Source organism: Dicentrarchus labrax, unplaced genomic scaffold (genome assembly GCF_905237075.1).
Source record: "Dicentrarchus labrax unplaced genomic scaffold, dlabrax2021, whole genome shotgun sequence".
NCBI lineage: Eukaryota > Metazoa > Chordata > Actinopteri > Moronidae > Dicentrarchus > Dicentrarchus labrax.
In genome coordinates, this window is record NW_026136715.1 from 12,004,440 (window position 1) to 12,022,162 (window position 17,723).

Genomic DNA, 17,723 nt, shown 5'->3' on the forward strand with positions numbered 1-17,723 from the left:
TGTACAGGGCTTCTGAGGCTAAGGAACTGGATTACGAAGAAATAGTTTCGGCAAACACGTACATGGATTTAAACCTAAAGCCTCTCAAGTTCAATTAGCCACTAAAGCCAATAACCTGCACTTATGGATGTGTCATTTTCTATCTATTTTAATAAATTTGAAATACCATAAACTTTTATTCCAGGCTGCTGCACTCCCATTTATGTGCTCTAACAAATTCTGTTGTAGACCTCTTGAGTCTGTTGAAACAAGAGGTCTGCTTTGATATAATTTAAAGATACAGTAGACTCAAACTGGAGTGGCATGACGAAAAGAAACAATTCAAGCAAAGAAAACCTTTCAGTGACATTTAAGCAGTGGGGATGCCCTACAGAGCTTCCTCTCTCTGTATAAGGTCACTATAGGTGGCTGTTTATTCACTAACAGAGAATTCATGAGATCAAGACAAAGTAATTTCTGAATGGACAGTTTATTAAGGCTTGATTTTTTTTTCTATAAAGAAAAACCAAGATAGATCTTTTGAACAAGTTATGCCCACTACAACTGTGGTCTAGAAGATAATCAATTTTTATTTAATATTTCATGTCATTAATCCTTTTGTAGTGTTGATACATATACTTTCATGGCTAACCTGACATCCCTCAATTGCAAACAAACATCGTCTGACAGTTATCATTAACGTGCATGTAAGCCCTGCACTGTAACCACAAGCAGTTCATGCTTCCTGAGGCGAAGACGGCTGTGGCTGCGACTCAAGTCTTCGGTGGCATCCTTTAGCTTCTCACCTCCCCCTGACTCTACGCTGGTTGGAGAGAGCGGTGTAGGTGAAGGCAAACATGTGAAGGGCGTTCACCATATTGCTTGGATCAACCTAGCTATTGATTAGTGCAGGTTAAAAAAAAAAAAAAACACAAAAAAGGAGACGAGATGGAGAAGAAAGGATCCTGTTAAGAGGTCAGTTCTCTAGATTAAAAGGGATTACACTGGCCAAGTAAAAAATACAATGCGGCTTCACGCAACTGGAAATACGGATGTGAAGCATATGGTTCATACTCATACTCAAGTGAACTCAGCAAAGTGCAGCACTTCTGCCATCTTAACGTAATAACGGGGTAAAGTTGCGACAGAACCAAAATAGATCATATAGCGTACACAGAATCTGAAAAGAGCAAACATCTTAATGTGAATGAGTTCAGGTGCAACTGTCAACATCTGTTTTAGTTCAAATATTTCAAACAGAAAAATTGGGATTTGGGATCTGAATATTTGATTCAGGTTACCATGAAGCAAGATTTGGACTCTCACACAAATACACAAACATGTCAAAACGAGAAAAGGTCCCTCTACATCAAAGAGACAGCTGTGGCTGTTAGCAGCGTTCCTCTCTGCGTCATGGTAACCTGAAAATCCACACAATATTGAAGCGACAGTTTCAAACTAATCAAGAGGAGAAGAGGAGAGAGAACCTGCTGATCTTAAACAATCACTGACAAATAAACCACACTTTGGCTTTGAATGCTCTGAAGTGACTGACATGAGAACAGGGGGACATCTTCCTTTAAAGGATCATTGACTAAACAACATCACCTCTCACCTCACAGACAAGCTGCAGGATGTGTCATTTCTAGCAGGTTTCCTATATTGTAGCTTGCCACGGCATGGTCACACATCTAATAGTGATGGGTTTTTTTTTTTTTAAATATCCAAATTTTTTCCCATTAACATACCTGAAAGTACTTCACTGTATCATAATCAATGGTTTCAGTCTAGAACAAACTATTTTTGCAACAACCAAAAAACACACAGAAACCACATTTCATTCTTATTTTTTTCTTACTTGATAGTAAATCAGTTACATTAATTTTTTAGGTTATACATTTTTAGGCTTTCTCCATGAATATATAGGCTCCTACATTAAAGCTTAGCATTACGACCAACATGATAGACTTAGCAAAACCAAATTCAAGGAAAACAAAAACAAAAAACAGAGGATTAAGACAGAATGATGGTGAATGGACAAATACGTGAACCCTCCCCCCCATTTTGTGAAAATGCAAAAGCAACAATTCATTCAATGTAGTAGTTACATCATTACATAATTCTGATTATAAAACAATTTAAAATGGTGGATGCGACAATTCTCTCAGACTGGGTTGCGTACACAAGCAGAATCTCCTGATGAAACATACAAAAGACCCCTTCAAGACGAACATCAAAAGAAAGCAAAGCAGAGGGGTGTGAAAGATGTCAATAGTACAATTTTTGACTTAAATGGTGAGAGTTCTGGTTGTGGAGGACACATCCGTTATTTCTTTCCCAGAGGCCTTTGCAATTCCTCCTCAGAAATGTCTCGAGTCCCGTGTGACTTCACACTATCCCTGATTTCTCCAGCAGCGTCACTGTTTGAGCAGTTCTTTTGAGAAGTCACCAATAATTAGAAAAAAAACATTAAGGCTCCAGAAAACAGGTTTCTGAAATGAAAATTGTCAGTAGTAAGCCAAAAAATAGAGATTTTGTCGATCTGAATGAAAAATAGATAAACCATTGAAGTTTTATTATCGCACAGCTCCAAGTCCGACATTGCCTTTGGGATCCTCCAACCCTGTTGGCACAGTTAAACCTCTGAAGCATGGCAATGTTGCCCCCAAATGGACAAACAGGGGCAGGACACATCTGTTCCTGATTGTACTGAAATATAAAGTGGCAGATTTTTTTTCTCCATGGTGCAGTCAAACCCTGATTCAATTGGAAAGAGGAGGGGGTGGGGGGCAGGAGAGAGAAAACCAGTCTGGTGAGAGAAGAGTACGAGATGGAACGGGAAGAAAAATATAAAAAAAAAAAAAACCTGAACTAAAGAGTGAGGTGGTGGCTAGGTAATACATTAAATCAGCTTGTTATCCCTGCACAAGAAGTGGGTGGTACATGGGGCAAAAAAAGCACAAGTCTCGACAATGGCAGAGATTCACCAGGATTAAATAGAAAAAAAATGAAGGGCTTGGTTGCATTTTCATATTCTTCTGTCTCTTAAATCAAAAGTCCTAGTGTAACTGTTGATCAAGCCAAGGATAAATGTCTTCTATTGTTTATTCCTGTTTTGTCGCTCCTGTTTGGAAAAAGAACAAAAAAAATAACATCAGACATACAAACGTTGCTAAACACTTTGATTAACACAAGTCTATATTTATTTAAAGCGGTGATCAAATATTAGATTCTAAAATTTCATATTCACTGTGTGAAAAATACCATCAAGTGCAATCATCAATAGCTGTCAGAAAAAGGCCTCAACACTCATGGGACAATGAGACATGGGACTAATGACACTAACAAGAAAATATGACAGTGCTTTACCTGATCCAACCGAGAGCGGTTCTGTATCTGAGGAGGTTCAAAAGTCTGTCAAAGAGAGCAAATAAAGAGGAAACGGAGAGAAGAAAAAAAACAAAACAAGAATTAGTTTCTCAGACACAAACTGAGCCACAAAAGATCAAGTTTACACTCATCATAATCAAGGTGCCAAGTAATTATATAAGGTGTATTTAGGATAACACATTGAAATGACTGTACCTACCTTGCGCACCTCCTCCTCTTCTTCCTGCCTCTTCTCATAATGGGAGAAGTCATCAAAGATGGAGGTGGTGTGTTTGTAGGTGGCGATGATCTTGAGCACCTGTTTTGCCTTCTCCAGAGGAACCTCCTGGGTGTCACGGGAGTTGGTCACTGGCTTGTTGTCGTTGTTCTCCAGGCGGATGTGGCGCAGCTGGCTATTAGGCACATCCTTTACAAACAACCAGTCCACGTCAAACTTGCCCTTCCACTTGTCCTGTGCCCAAACACCAGCACTGGTGCCATAGTCCACTGGTGAACGCATCTCTGCCACACCGCAGAAATGACCACTGCCATTGACACTGAACAGCAGATACACGGGGCCTTTAGCATTCATGGCCCGGAAGGCCGAGTCCAGCCGCTTGTTGCCGTGCTCTGTGCTGCACCAGATGGAGTACTTGATGGAGCGATGGATATCGTCCTCGGAGTAGCTCTTAATGATGAAAACACGACCATTCTTCAGGTTCCATTCAAAGTCCTTGGGGTTGTAGCTATGGGAGGCACGCAGCTTGTCCAGCACTGGGTGGGACTCCGCACCAGGTCCCTGGCTGGCAGAAGTTTGGGGTCCACTGTTCCCACCACCAACCATACCCATCATACCACTACCATCTTGGCCAGGGCCACCCTGCCCGTAGCCTTGGTTACGGTTGCGTGGGGCAACCCAGCGGGTCTGGGGTTGTGGAGGCTGGGCGTGGTGGTTTTGGTAGGGCTGAGGTGGTGGCTGATGGTGCTGGTGCTGGTGCTGGTGATGGGGGGGCTGGGGCTGTAAGGCCATAGGCTGCATTTGGGGCTGCACCATAGACTGGGGAGGGGGGGGCTGCATGTGTCCTTGCTGCATTGGGCCTTGAGGTGGCAAACCATGAGGCAGGCCAAGAGGCTGTTGCTGTTGCTGCAGTGGAGCTGTGGCTACTTTAGTCACTGGGCCCTTGTCCCAGGTCCCAATGTTCATGTTGTGTTTGATGGGTGGAGGGGGAAGAGCCCCCCCTGGATTGGGCATCCCTGGTTTCACTTTAGCTTTCAGCTGCTGCGGCTTGGCAGGCTTGCTGGCAATAGCAGCCCAGGAGGTGGGTTTGGGTGGAGGCATTCCAATAGGTGTGGCTCCGTTCCCTGTGGCTGCCACCGCAGGTCCACCAATCACAGATCCCACAGCCTTGACTCCTGACCCCTGGCCAGTGACATCCCCTCCGATCTTCAAACCAACCATCCCCTGCTCGAGGCTGTTCATACCAGGGGCTTTGTTGAGGGTGTCACTGTGAAAGCCTGTCTGACCATCAGGCACCAGGGTGCCCCCCAGGGAGCTGGGAGGATAGCTGTAGCTGCCACCGTAAGCTGAACTTTGAGTCTGCTGGCCCTGGGAGCCACTTGTGCCCCAAGCAGAGAAGGCAGGGTTTTCAGGGAAAAAGTTAAACCTGTGAGGGTAGATGCTGCTTCCCAGGCCCCCCGGCTGGCCAAACACTGTGTCTGGCATGAAGTGATGGTCTCCATTACTCAAGGGTCCATAGGGAGTCAGGTATGGAATAGGGGGGTCCCCACCTGTGGACCAGGGAGCCTCACTGAGGGGGTATGGAAATCCAATGGAGGGGGCGTAGTAGCTGGACAGGTAGGGGTCGGTGATGGACTGGTAGCTGTTGTTCTGGATGAATGAAGGTCAGCAGAGCCCCAACATTAGCAAGTGACTCACAGTTTGATTTAAATCAGATCTATGAATTAAATACAACTCTCCTAGGCCTATTCTATATACAATATCTATCTTAAATGGATTTCTAATTCACTTAACAAGAGTGACTAACTTAATATGCATCCATTTTATGGTTAAGCAAAAAAATTTAACAAACTTAATGTCATCAGAATACAGCTCTGCTATTCAATCATTTCATGTTATGTTTCTACAAATGTCTGTTGTTATACATAACAGGAGTTTTGTAATGCTTAACAGTCGAACACAGTTCAGTGCCTAGACCAGCACAAACTTTTTCCCTTGGAGGGCCAAAACTGAAACTTATGGTGGGTCACAGCCAAAAGCAAACACCTACTGTAAATGCAAAATGGAGCCCAAGTTCTTAATCCCTTAATTGACTGACTTCCTGTGCAAAGTGTCACTCGGCCTGCTTTGCTCAGATTATGAACAATAATGAATTAATTCTACATATTTAAAGAGCACTTGTTACCATACAATAAATAAAACAGCAATTTTATATTCTTTTACTTTCTTGCTACAAACCTTATGACGTGGGCCCTAGTTTAGCAGCCCTGCTTTAGAGCATTAGTTCATCATTTACCATATTGAGACACACATTGATAAAATTAAATATTACAAAAAACTCAAGTCACAAAAAAGGTGACATTGATCCATATGATCTAGTTCTAAACCATAATCTATACTTTATATTTTCTTCAGATAGAGATATAGAGCTTTACCTGAGTTGATTGACCAGTGAGGTATGGCTCAAAGTCATTGTCATGGACAGTCTCCTTCTGATGTAGTGAACCATTTTGCACTGCAATAAAAACAGAATTACATTAATGTACATTTAAATATACATGCATGGATGTTCTTTTTATGATACAAATAGCAATCATTGTTTTATATATCATGTTGTGCTGAGTTTGAAATGATGTGACCTAGGCTTAAATTATGTATATAAAAAAAAATATATTTAATCAGTTAGCCATGTCAGACAGCCCTATGGCCCTTGAGACAAGCCTATCCTGGAGGTGAATCAGCCCGTGGCCCACAGCCAGCCAGGCCTGCAGGTAAGGAGTGAGTCGAGACCTGCCTGTCACTCCACCTCATCCAGCAACTGCAGTAAATCTAAGATGACTTGGACATCATAAAAAATACAATTATGAAGCCACAGCAACGCCGTTGCCAACAGTAAATGAGTAGTGAGGAACTGACAATGAATTATGACTAAATTAATTAAAACTAGGGTTTAGTGGTGGGATTGAGGGACGAGTGAGACTAACCACTTTTACTAACTTAGGACCAGACAGTGGACCTGTGCAAAAACTAAAGTGCATGCCTATTCAGGGTGATGATTAAGATATAACCAGTTTATTCATCCAGAGAAATATAAATATGATTGGAACAAGCTTTTGTGACAGGACAACTTAGCATAAGCATCATGGCAAACTTATCATTATGGCTACAATCAGTAAACAGAGAAATAAAGTAATGAGCCTCCCTCCCTTTGGATGTTTTACTCCAATGTGTCACACAGTCGTGACACTGCACACATCTTTATCAATGCTGCCCCCACTCATTTTATACTATATATATTTACAATACAGTCCACCAACATATTTAAAAAGGAACAGATATCTCACGCCAATTATTGAAAAGGATATAATTTGTACCTTTTGTTCACACTGTGCCAAGACTCAGGCACATTAATTGTGTTCCCTGACAATAGTGTAACTTAATATGAGAGACAGGTTAAGACTCCATGAAAGGCTGGTGTATGCAATGCTGATTTGGTTGGAAAAGATAGGCCCAGATTGACCAGATATCCAAACAAACTATCTTGTGTAATGCCACAACACACCTTTAGATGCTTGTCCCTTTGATCTCTGCATCCATGTTGGACCGTGAAAAGAAGAAAAAGGAGACCACATGGTTATTTTAAGTTCATCTGAGATTTCACTCTCTCTCTCTCTCTCTCTCTCTCACACACACACACACACACACGTACGTCTGGACTGAGAACAAGTCTCTAATGATACCAATCTCTTGCTGAAGCTGAACCTTCAGACTACTTCCTGAAGATGAGGGCAATGCAAACCCTAACTTTACATAACGTTACTCTACAGTGTAAGCTGCAGATACTTACAGTTGTATGAAATAGTTGGAGTCATTTATTTGGCGTTACATACACTGGGGTGTACTTTGTGTTAGCTGATCGACCAGCTAACGTTAGCGTTAATTCACACACAACTTCGCTAGCTAACGCAACGTTAGCCCTCTTAAAATGGCTTTACAAACCCCAATAGCGTTAATATAGCCTTTAACATAGTTTCCCTTAATAGGCTGAATATATGTGGGTCAGCCTAGACACCATGTGGGAATTCTTAAAAACACCTTCATTATAAAAGTTAAAGAGTCACTGAAATAAGTTACTTTAGCCTGAACCTCTTTAATTCTTCTCACGTTAGCATTATGTTTCACGAATTCAACCCAAAGGTGGGGAGAGTTTCTTTCTGCTACGTTAGAGGCACAAACACAATGGTCTCAGTTAAAGCTGCGCCTGGCAACTCTTTATATGCCAACATATAAGTGTCATCTTTCTTAAAAATGTCCCATTAAAAACATTATCCGTTCAACGCAATGTAGCTAACTCGCTAGCACTTCCGAGGAATAGCCGTAGCCCAATACATCGGTAACGTTAGCAGGTAGCTAGCTCGCAAGCTCACAGGCGAGGTAAATCGGCCTTTCCTACCTGAGGGTCAATGCTTGTGGCAGACATAATTCATTAAGCAAGTCCCTGGATTCTCACAGAGCCTGGGCTTGTGACTGGATTTTCAAGCCCCCGTGATTTGAAAGCAAGTTCACAGCTGTGTTACAGTTAGCTGTGTGGCTAGTTGTGCCACTTAGCGTGAGGGCTAGTAGTTGTAGCGCAGGCTCAGCTGTATATTTTCCGCTGTGTAGCACGTATCCCAACTTCCACAGTTCAAGTCTGTCGCCTCGGATACTGTGCCCGAACCGAGTCAAGTCCTTAATGCAGGTATTCAAGTTAACGTTAAGTGTCGCCGAGTGGATCTGTCGGATCTTGAATATTTCTATCCTCGGCCGCCTTTTACTTTGTCTTTATTATTCCAGAGAGAGAGAGAGAGAGAGAGAGAAAGAGATAGCCCTCCTCGGTTACGTTAAAGCCCTGTACACTTCCCCAATGGCTGCTCCATCCGGGCTTTGAGCCGCCGCTGCAGTTCACGTCGTTCCCCGCGGGGTGGCAAACGTTTTGGAGCATCCTCTCTATTTAACAAAGTGAAATGAGGCTAATATCTGTGATTTGCATAATACAAAGGGAGCAAATTAATCCAACTCATAAACACTGAAGTTATAATAAATAAATAAATAAATAAATAAAAGCACTCCACTCTAACATTGGTGCTATTATCTGTGGGTGTAAACAACGCCAGGGGGTCCGTCAGCAGACTGTGTGGTTTTCTGCAGGGTCCCTTCTGATAACAGTTCAGTTCAGCTCGGTCCTCATGTGAGACTTACTGGAATGTAAAAGATGCCACTTTGTGCAACAAGGTTATAATAATCTTAAACTGTGCAATGATTGACATCAGTCAAATGTCTCATGTGGTTACAGTCCACCCTGCATCCAGATGTTTTTGGCTGGTGAGATAGACAGACAATGATGGATAGACATAATGTCGACTTTGAATAGGATTTCTTTTGGAAAAAGCTGACTGTTGAAGCTGTGTGTGTGTTCAGCCAGTTTCTCAGTGACATGCATGCAGTACACAGATTATGGCCTGCAATAAATTGAAGTAGCTGTTACTCTCTTTGGCCACCAGGGGGTAGCAATGATGCACCCACAACTCCGTAAAGTCTGTCAAAGGTCAAACCTGTATCTTACTGTTTATAGCTTTTAATTTTCACAATGATTTATTTTATTTGTTTTACTCACTAACAATATAGTGCAGATAATTTATGTTTTGACTTGACTTTTGTCAATCGTGGCTTATTGGCTGCAACCTAATTGGTTTACATGATTGGCTATTTCAAATATTAACAGCCTAAAACTGCAAAATATGTTGTCAACAGATAAAACCTCTTGGTATTATAATCATTATAGACAGAACTTATATGATTTAAGTCTTCAGAAGCTTTTGGTGCACACAAGTCCCACACAAGGGTGGATCTAGAGCAGTGGCCACCAGCTGTCACCCCATTTTGAAGTCAAATGCTGTCAAATTTAACTGATTAATTTCAATTAATAAAAAAAAATAAATTGTGTTAAAAAACAGATGTTCATTTTAATGATCTGCTAATGCCACATTTTGGACTAAGTGTTGGAAGAAAAATGCTTATATTTGGAAAATGCTTGAAGATTGAAGAAATAAAACAACTTATTGATTTGTAATGCCACCTTTAGACTTGTCTATTTAGTGATATACTAATGTGTCACAATAATTAGATATTTTGGGTTTAAATATCTTCACTATATTGATTTATGTGATTGTGATAGAATCACCACCCTCTTTCTAACCTATATATATTTCTCTAGATCCGCCCCTGGTCCCACAAACAAGGATAAAAGGGTTCACCCTGAACCTTTGAGTATGGAAGCCTATTGTTCCTCCTCAGAACAAGTAGGACTACACAGCGTACTGTTTTATGTGTTTAACTCCTTCAATCTCACTATTAATCTTACAAACTCAAGTTCAAAGGGAATAGACATCCTAGACACAAACAGCCAATGGAGAGAAAGATCAGAGTCAGCACTTATAGGATATACAAGAAAACTTTTTTTGGCTTGTAATACTTTGAAAGGTTAAGTTTTCTTTCCTACAAGAGATAAAGTCTGTGAATCCAGCATGTCCCTAATGGAAAACCACCACAGTACTCCCTGTATTCTTGTATGGTTAAAGTTTAAATTGGTTTCCTGTTATTCAATTGGAAGCTTTAAAGTGACTCCCCTGTTCTTAATGGTATTTTTAAAAATAGTCACATTAGTTTTTAGGCCATGGTATGCTTCTGAAATGCTTTACATTGTTAGCCTTTTTCCTAAGAGGCGGAGCAACATGGCATGTTCAGGCTTTCATTCATTCAAGGATCAATGAGCATACATTCTGGCATTTGGTGGCTTTTCTGGAAAGCAGTCTCCTGTAGGCCGCTGTGCAGGCCCCCGCAGCTGATCATATTATTTCAGCTGGTGTGCTGCACTCACCTTCAGTTCGCGCTCCACTATGGACCGCAAAAGGGATGACTGGCACAGGACAAGAAGAGAAAGGAAAACCTACATGCCCCAGAATGACGGATGACAGGAGTACTATGCTGCACATCCTTGAGGAGCCTCAGATGCGAGGAGAAGGGGAGAGAATTCGAACTTTTCAGAACTGGCCAGCAGATGCACCTGTCACATCTGGAGACCTGGCCAAGGCGGGCTTCTTCTTTCTAGGCCCCGGGGATAAAGTCCAGTGTTTCTGCTGTGGAGGGATTTTAAGATGTTGGGTGCACGGGGACAGCCCAGCCGTCGAGCACAAGAGGCATTTCCCCACTTGCAGCTTCATACTGGGTCGAGCTGTGGGAAATATTCCGATCCAAGTTGGATCCTCCGACTCTGTGGACGGCCAGCTGTTGAGTCAACTCCAGAGGATGACTATGGATGACCAGGGGACAGCTGGACAAGCGGTCTACCCAGAGATGGAGGCGGAGGATTCCCGGCTCACCACTTTCCACAACTGGCCCACTGAGGCTTCAGTCCAGCCAGATGTTCTCTCCAGAGCAGGATTTTTCTACACAGGTGCTCATTGTCTTACTAAATAGCCTAAAAACATGTATATCTTAATCATCTGCTTTCTTTAATATTTCATGAGCAACAATTGAATATCCATGAGTATATTTCAGTGAAATATTCTGCACTGACCTAGTCACTGCTAGAGTGACCTCTCTTTGTGAGAGAGTTCATGCTACAATTGTCCTGCTGAGTCATGATGTTGTGGACAGAACAACCTGGACAAAGCTGGGGCTGCTAAAGAATTAGGGTTTCTCAGCTTCAGGCAATACATGGGCAGTGGGCATAATATCATGAAAACTAATACAAAATAATGCCATCAAATAAGGTAACCCTACAATGAGTAGTCTGTTTGTGAAGCTAATAGTGTTAGTTTTGTTGAGGCTGTGTCAGAGAAGAGTTGATTCACATTTAGTGTGATTTTTACAGGTTTTATTTAGTTTGTGCATGAAGGCTATAAGCCACTTTTTTTTTCATTTAGGACACAGGCTGTGTAAAAAGAGAAGTTTCTGTGTTCTGTTGTAAAGTACAGATTCCCAGAGTTTCCGTCATTAGACTCCTCTCACAGTAGTCCTGTACATCCTGACAGGTCACGGCGACAACGTCAAATGCTTCTACTGTGACGGAGGGCTGAGGAACTGGGAGCCAGGAGACGACCCCTGGCAGGAACATGCCAAGTGGTTTCCACGGTAACAGCAGGACTTGTCACAAGGCAGCTATGAAGACAGTTGAATACATCATTTGCCCATTTATACATTGGCAAATGAAAATGTGGTTTTTTTTTCTAAACACAGTGTCAAGTTCTTGTTTTGTGTTCTGCATTCATGCTTTAGCAGATTATAAAAAAGGCATCTTTATATTTCTCAGATGTGAGTTTTTAATCCAATCGAGAGGGCAGGAGTATATCAGCAACATACAGGATGCTCATTTCCATCTGGGTGAGACTGTGGTGAGAGCCTTTATCCCTCTTATCTGCTCTGAATAAAATCTGTTTGGCATACAGCAGCCATCACACATGATGTCATTGCTGCATTTAAAATCATTCATGACTTTCACTATAAATTCAAAATACGATTACTTTTCCAGGGTGGACCACAGACCTCCACAGGCAGAGATATCGGATCCAGAAATGGTAAGTCATATGAAATTGAAACAAGGCAGGGAATGATGGGTATGTACCAAGAATGTCAAGAAACTTTATTCCTACCAAGTAGACGAAGTAGACTTTTGATGCCAATAATAATCTTTGTGTATCCTGAAGCACAATGAATCAAAGTGTCAACATCCACTCTTGCTTGTTCACACAAAAGGGAAAAGGTAGAGCAAACATTGTGAGTTGCATTACATTGGTTTGGCAAATGGAGAGAATAAAGGCTGCAACAAGCTGATTCAATTATTCTTATGTCAACCTAGACCAACCACTTTGGTTGAAACATGGACCTTGCACCAGCACTGCTTAAAATCTGAAATTAGATGTGAAACAGATACTAAGCAGATCCATTTCTTCTCTTTGGGAGGCTGCAGAAAATCAAATACCTGTATGCTCAATTACCTGACCTAATGTTTGCGATAGGATTGCAGTAAGTAGGGAGCGCTATGGAAACCATTTGACTGTTGCTCATGGATGCAGGGCAGTCATGAGAGGGCAATTATTCCATACAATGAAGGAATCACAATTATAATCCATTTCAGCAGATATACAGAGAAGGTCTGTGGTTTGAAATGTTAATATATTGACAGACAAAGGTAAGCTGCACTATTTGTCATATATTTCCTCACTTATCAAATATATTTCTTATTAGTTTATAAAACATCTTAGTAGATTTGTAGATGTTTTTTTCTTTTGACTTATCCGTGGGCGGTCACTGGTCTTCCTCACTCCTTCCCTCCTCTCATCTCTCAGATATGGTCGGAGGTCTGGCAGCTTCCTCGGCCATGCTCTCTCCTGTGGTGCAGACTGTGCTGCAGATGGGCTTTGAAGCCGGCCTAGTGGAGAGCCTGGTCCAAACCAAGTACCTTTTAACAGGCCAGCACTACACCTCTGTATCTGACCTGGTCACTGACGTACTGCAGGCAGAGCAAGAGGACAGACAGAGGGGGCCACAGAGCAGAGGTAACAGCAAGTGACAGATTAATCGGTCGGCCGATTACTCAGGCTGATTAATTGGCAATTTGAGATAATCTGCATCAACCAACGTTTGCGCTTACAAGGCCAATAAACAAAAAATGTCACGTCCGCAGGCAGCCTTTTCAGTTTGGCTACTGTGGACCAATGTGAGCGCTCTTCCTTGTGAGATTTGGGATGGTGGTGAAAAAGTTGGTTTAGAGCCCTGTACTATAACTCTAATGCATCTTGCTATAAAAATATGCCTGAATTATAGAACTATACATTTCTTTGTTTTGATATTGACGTTATATTTGTGCCATTGGCATCCCTGCTCTTTAAATATCGGCATCGGCCATTGAAAAACCCATATCAGTCGACCACTAGTAACAACCAACCAGAAATATCAAGGATTAGCATGCTGAACAAGACCTTATCAGTTACTAATTTAACATACGGTTATATTTGAGGAGTGTGACTTCACTCAGTATGAGCAATTTAATTTCCAAGTAATAATAACTCAAATTACAATGGGTATCTAGGTTCATAATATGTTTGATTGTATTTTCGCTTGTTTGTGTCCTTCAGAGCCAGAGATGAGGCAGGGCTCCAGTGCCGGAAATGTGAGGACACAAACACCCATCAGAGAGAAAGGTCAGAGGTCAACGCCTAAATGACTTGCAACTTTTTGTGGTTACTTTTCATAATCAATCACACCATTGAGCTGTGGACATCTGATTCCTCTATCCTGCAGCAATTACACTTAAAACACAACAGTTAGCTTCTACATAGTCTGGGTGTTCATTTGTGTGTGTTGTCCCCCAACAGTGAAGGACCCCAGTCCAGAGGAGCTGCTGAGGCAGCTGCAGGAGGAGAGGACCTGTAAGGTGTGCATGGACAAACTGGTGTCCATCGTCTTCATCCCCTGTGGTCATCTGGTGGTGTGTGGCGATTGTGCTGCCAGCCTGCGTCACTGCCCCATCTGCAGAGCTGTCATTAGAGGCAGTGTTCGAGCCTTCATGTCCTAAGGCTGGAATGAAACGCCACTGCTATACAGGTGTTGCATGAGTGGCCTTTAGTTTTCTACTGTACTCATTTCCCCTTGTACTGATAAGAAAATAAAGAGTTTTGCTGGTTGCTTTTTTTTGTTTACAGATAATTTTCTATAATAAACATTTTAAGCTGTTCAGTATGTGTGTATTAATGTTTTTGCAGTCAGAGAGTGCACTTCACAAACAGCAGCTATGACAATAAGATCATTAAAAGGGCACATTCTTTTATTAACAAACACCTATTTACATGAACACAAAGCACAGTTCTGGATAAATAGGATTACACAATCAGGTCACATGGGGTTGGGGCATCACAGGACACAAAATAGAAGAGAGAAAATACAAAAAAAGGATGTTTTCCACTTTCTATACAAAGAAATAGAATTATCTACAAACAGGTGGAAACTTTTTCAGTGGAGACTAGCACATACATACACAACCGTAACAGGTTTAAACTAATTCCAGTTGCTGGGGATTTAGGAAGAGGCTGTATTGCACTGAGAGGAAGACTAGTTTTTACACAACAATTTTAGTAGCATTTACTACTAATACTGATTATGTTACAATATGAGGTGCTTTGCGTTTTAACTAATCCACACACCAGTTAGCCTAGCAGGAGTGTGAAAACTTTAAAATTATAAAAGACAATTATGACATAAATTATTGCATCTTGCCAATAGAGAGGTGACCAATCAAATCAAAATGGTTCACTCTCATCAGTCTGAAATTAGCCAGCAGAAGTCAGATGATTTTCAGAATCATAGAAGTTTGTGGACTTTCTATCTGGCAGTGAAGAACATCTAATATCACAGAGGAACCTGACACCCAGCGGGATATTTTTAGGTGCTGACAACAGACAAAACAGTACAAAAAGCAACTTCTTTGATCACAACTTTTTTGATTACAAACAAAAAATAAGCTAAGCAGACAACATCAAACTTAGCACCAAGAAATACTGTAATCAAACAACTAAAATACTGAAAATGGTTTGGATTCAAATGTCATGGGTAACGAAAGATCTTAACCTAAATGATAAAGAAAAGAACTGAGTTTAACATTGAAACAACCAGAGCAAAGCGCTGACTGCTCCTACATGACAAATACCAAGTAAAAACATACTATCTTAAGATTTACTGTTACCTGCAGACAGGCAAATCATTTTAAGACAAAACATGACAATAAATGAGAGAGCATACCTCTCAGGTGGCAGAAACTCAGTAGCCTTGCAAGCTGTATATGAACACTTTGAACACCAGAGAGCAGTAGTGATTCACACAAACAGTAAGGCAACAGGGGATCTGACTCAAACTGACTTTAATTCAGAAAGATCTAATATTAACAAAACAAAATAATCACATGGGAGATATGACTCACGTGTTTACTTTTACCTAAATAAAGATGCCTCAGGTTGCTGGGTCAGAATAAAACAAATCTGAGTAAGAAACTACTCAGCAGAAGCTTCCAGTTACTGTTTAACCAGCTCGCATATGACAAGTTAAAGACATCAGTTTTGCTATTTTGTCATTATTTAATATGTTATACACATAATTACAATACAAACCCTGTATAAAACATGCTATAAAACAATCACAACTGAGACTATCACCACTGAGAATCTAAACTGCTGAAATGACAGAAGACGATGCTCTGGTTGGCTCAGGTTTATCCAAGCTACTTCTACACCGAAGACCATACCCATACAACTCAACACTGTTGTGTGCAATATGAATAGTAAAACAATTTCTATTGTTTTCTTGAAGTTAAAAATATGCTCTGTAACCTTTGCTTGAGTGTGTGTAATGATCACCCCTGTCAGCAGCCCTGATGTGTCAGTAGTTGGAGGAGAAGAAATGAAGTGAAGCTTTCAGCACGTCTTCTAACAAACACCTGACACTTCAGAAACGCTGACTTGGCTGTTGGTGAAAACTGTCACAATAATAAGACTCCAGAAATAAAAGTAAGACTCACATGCTGTTCCTTGTGTTTGAACACCTCTTACACGCTAACGCTCTTTTGCATTCCTGATGTTCACATTTCAAACTCTGAATCCAAAATCCCCCCCGCCCCTTCCATTATTTACATTTTCTATTTTTGATAGATTCCCCTGTAGGTTTGGTGCTTTTGTTCCCTCCCCTCCCTCTACTTCTCCACTCCCCTGCCTCTTTCCTGCTTTGCTTGTGTATTTATGCACACAGATCCTGGCCTAAAGTAAACAGGCAGCGCACAATAGCTCATTCCACAGGCTCCACTGTAATTCAGCCCTCCGGCCAAGATCTGAGCCAAACCAGCAAAAACATGCTAAATCACTGAGTCCTCTAAGACACAGTACCACAGACTGGGAATGCTGGGCAGTCCCTGATTACACACACACAATGTATTTATATGCTGTACATGTTCTATACAGTCATGTTCTTGGGGAGTATTAAGCCATTATGGGTAGGTCACAGCAATGGGACCTCAGCAGAGAACTTAACACAAAGAAAATGATTGATACGTCCCTAAACACACAATATGAGTCTTTGTTGCACTGTAATCCCCCTTTCCCTGAACCCGTCATCCCTCCCTGGAAAACAATGAACCCTAACTGAGAAGTGTTGGCTTTTCTGGGCAGCACACCAGTAAATGACATGGTTATAGTACTGAAAATCAAGAAGAGGAGGAATGTGTGGCGTGCCCCCGTGCAGTGGGACGTTTGTGTCAAAACAGCCATTTTGTCTCCGTGGGAACTTGCTGTGTCACCTCCCTGCTGGACAATCACTCTCCTATTTACGTAGACCTACAGAGAGAAGAAACATGGGCAGAAAGAGCGAAGGGTTAGCGGTTGTTGGGCAACTCCACACACACACACACACACACACACACACACACACACACACACACACACACACACACACACACACACACACACACACACACACACACACACACACACACACACACACACACACACACACACACACACACACACACACACACACACACTTTCCTGGATGAATTTCTCCAGGATATAACTCCCAGGAGAGCAGGGAGACGAAAACTTCTTCCCTCCCATTAGAGACGGAGCTGATTAAACTGTCAAGAAGCTAATAAAATATTCATTTCATGTTGGCAGAGAATTATTACATGACTTCCCAGGCTTATTGTTATTAAGTTCTCTGCACAACTTAATTGATTAATCCAATTTGAGACAGATTTTTGTATGTTTTTCTCCATGTGCTTCTATCAGCAACTGCCTGCAGCGTGAGGACACTGTACATTACACACACACACACAAACACACAACGTCATGAAAGGCATCCATATTCCCTACAGCCCTCTGACAGGATGTAGCATGTTTCTGAAAGAAACTACTCCCCAGACATGACTCAAACCGCCATATACTGAGCAAACGTCTGGATCACTACTAGGCAGCATTGTTTTGTAGCCACCTGGATCAGGATCAAACTTTAAAGGGTCCTTGAAAAAGCGAGTAAGAGTTGAGATTAATTTTTGAACTCA

At 41.7% G+C, this 17,723-nt stretch overlaps 3 protein-coding genes across 5 annotated transcripts in view; 1 reads left to right on the forward strand and 2 right to left on the reverse strand.

The window, feature by feature from the left end:
- Positions 1–450: 450 nt before the first annotated feature.
- LOC127377106 (YTH domain-containing family protein 1) lies at positions 451–8,528 on the reverse strand. Of its 2 annotated transcripts, none has more exons than XM_051424741.1 (6): positions 8,040–8,528; positions 7,149–7,173; positions 6,022–6,101; positions 3,569–5,236; positions 3,349–3,393; positions 451–3,103 (listed from the first exon to the last, which is right to left on the reverse strand). In XM_051424741.1, the coding sequence occupies exons 1-6, from the start codon at positions 8,064–8,066 to the stop codon at positions 3,077–3,079; spliced, it is 1,872 nt and encodes a 623-aa protein (XP_051280701.1). In that variant the 5' UTR covers positions 8,067–8,528; the 3' UTR covers positions 451–3,076. The 2 variants fall into 2 exon arrangements, with proteins under 2 accessions (XP_051280701.1, XP_051280702.1); XM_051424742.1 differs by having other exon boundaries at positions 3,565–5,236.
- Positions 8,529–10,468: 1,940 nt separating this feature from the next.
- birc7 (baculoviral IAP repeat containing 7) lies at positions 10,469–14,362 on the forward strand. The gene is made up of 7 exons (XM_051424752.1): positions 10,469–11,078; positions 11,659–11,758; positions 11,937–12,018; positions 12,156–12,201; positions 12,973–13,182; positions 13,762–13,827; positions 14,002–14,362. The coding sequence occupies exons 1-7, from the start codon at positions 10,538–10,540 to the stop codon at positions 14,199–14,201; spliced, it is 1,245 nt and encodes a 414-aa protein (XP_051280712.1). The 5' UTR covers positions 10,469–10,537; the 3' UTR covers positions 14,202–14,362.
- A 67-nt stretch (positions 14,363–14,429) lies between these two features.
- nkain4 (sodium/potassium transporting ATPase interacting 4) overlaps positions 14,430–17,723 on the reverse strand; it is a 43,740-nt gene continuing 40,446 nt past the window's right edge. For both annotated transcript variants that reach the window (XM_051424755.1, XM_051424754.1), the window contains one exon: positions 14,430–17,001. In XM_051424755.1, coding sequence (XP_051280715.1) covers positions 16,988–17,001 — 14 coding nt within the window. In that variant the 3' untranslated portion in view covers positions 14,430–16,987. The remainder of the gene's footprint in view (positions 17,002–17,723) is intronic.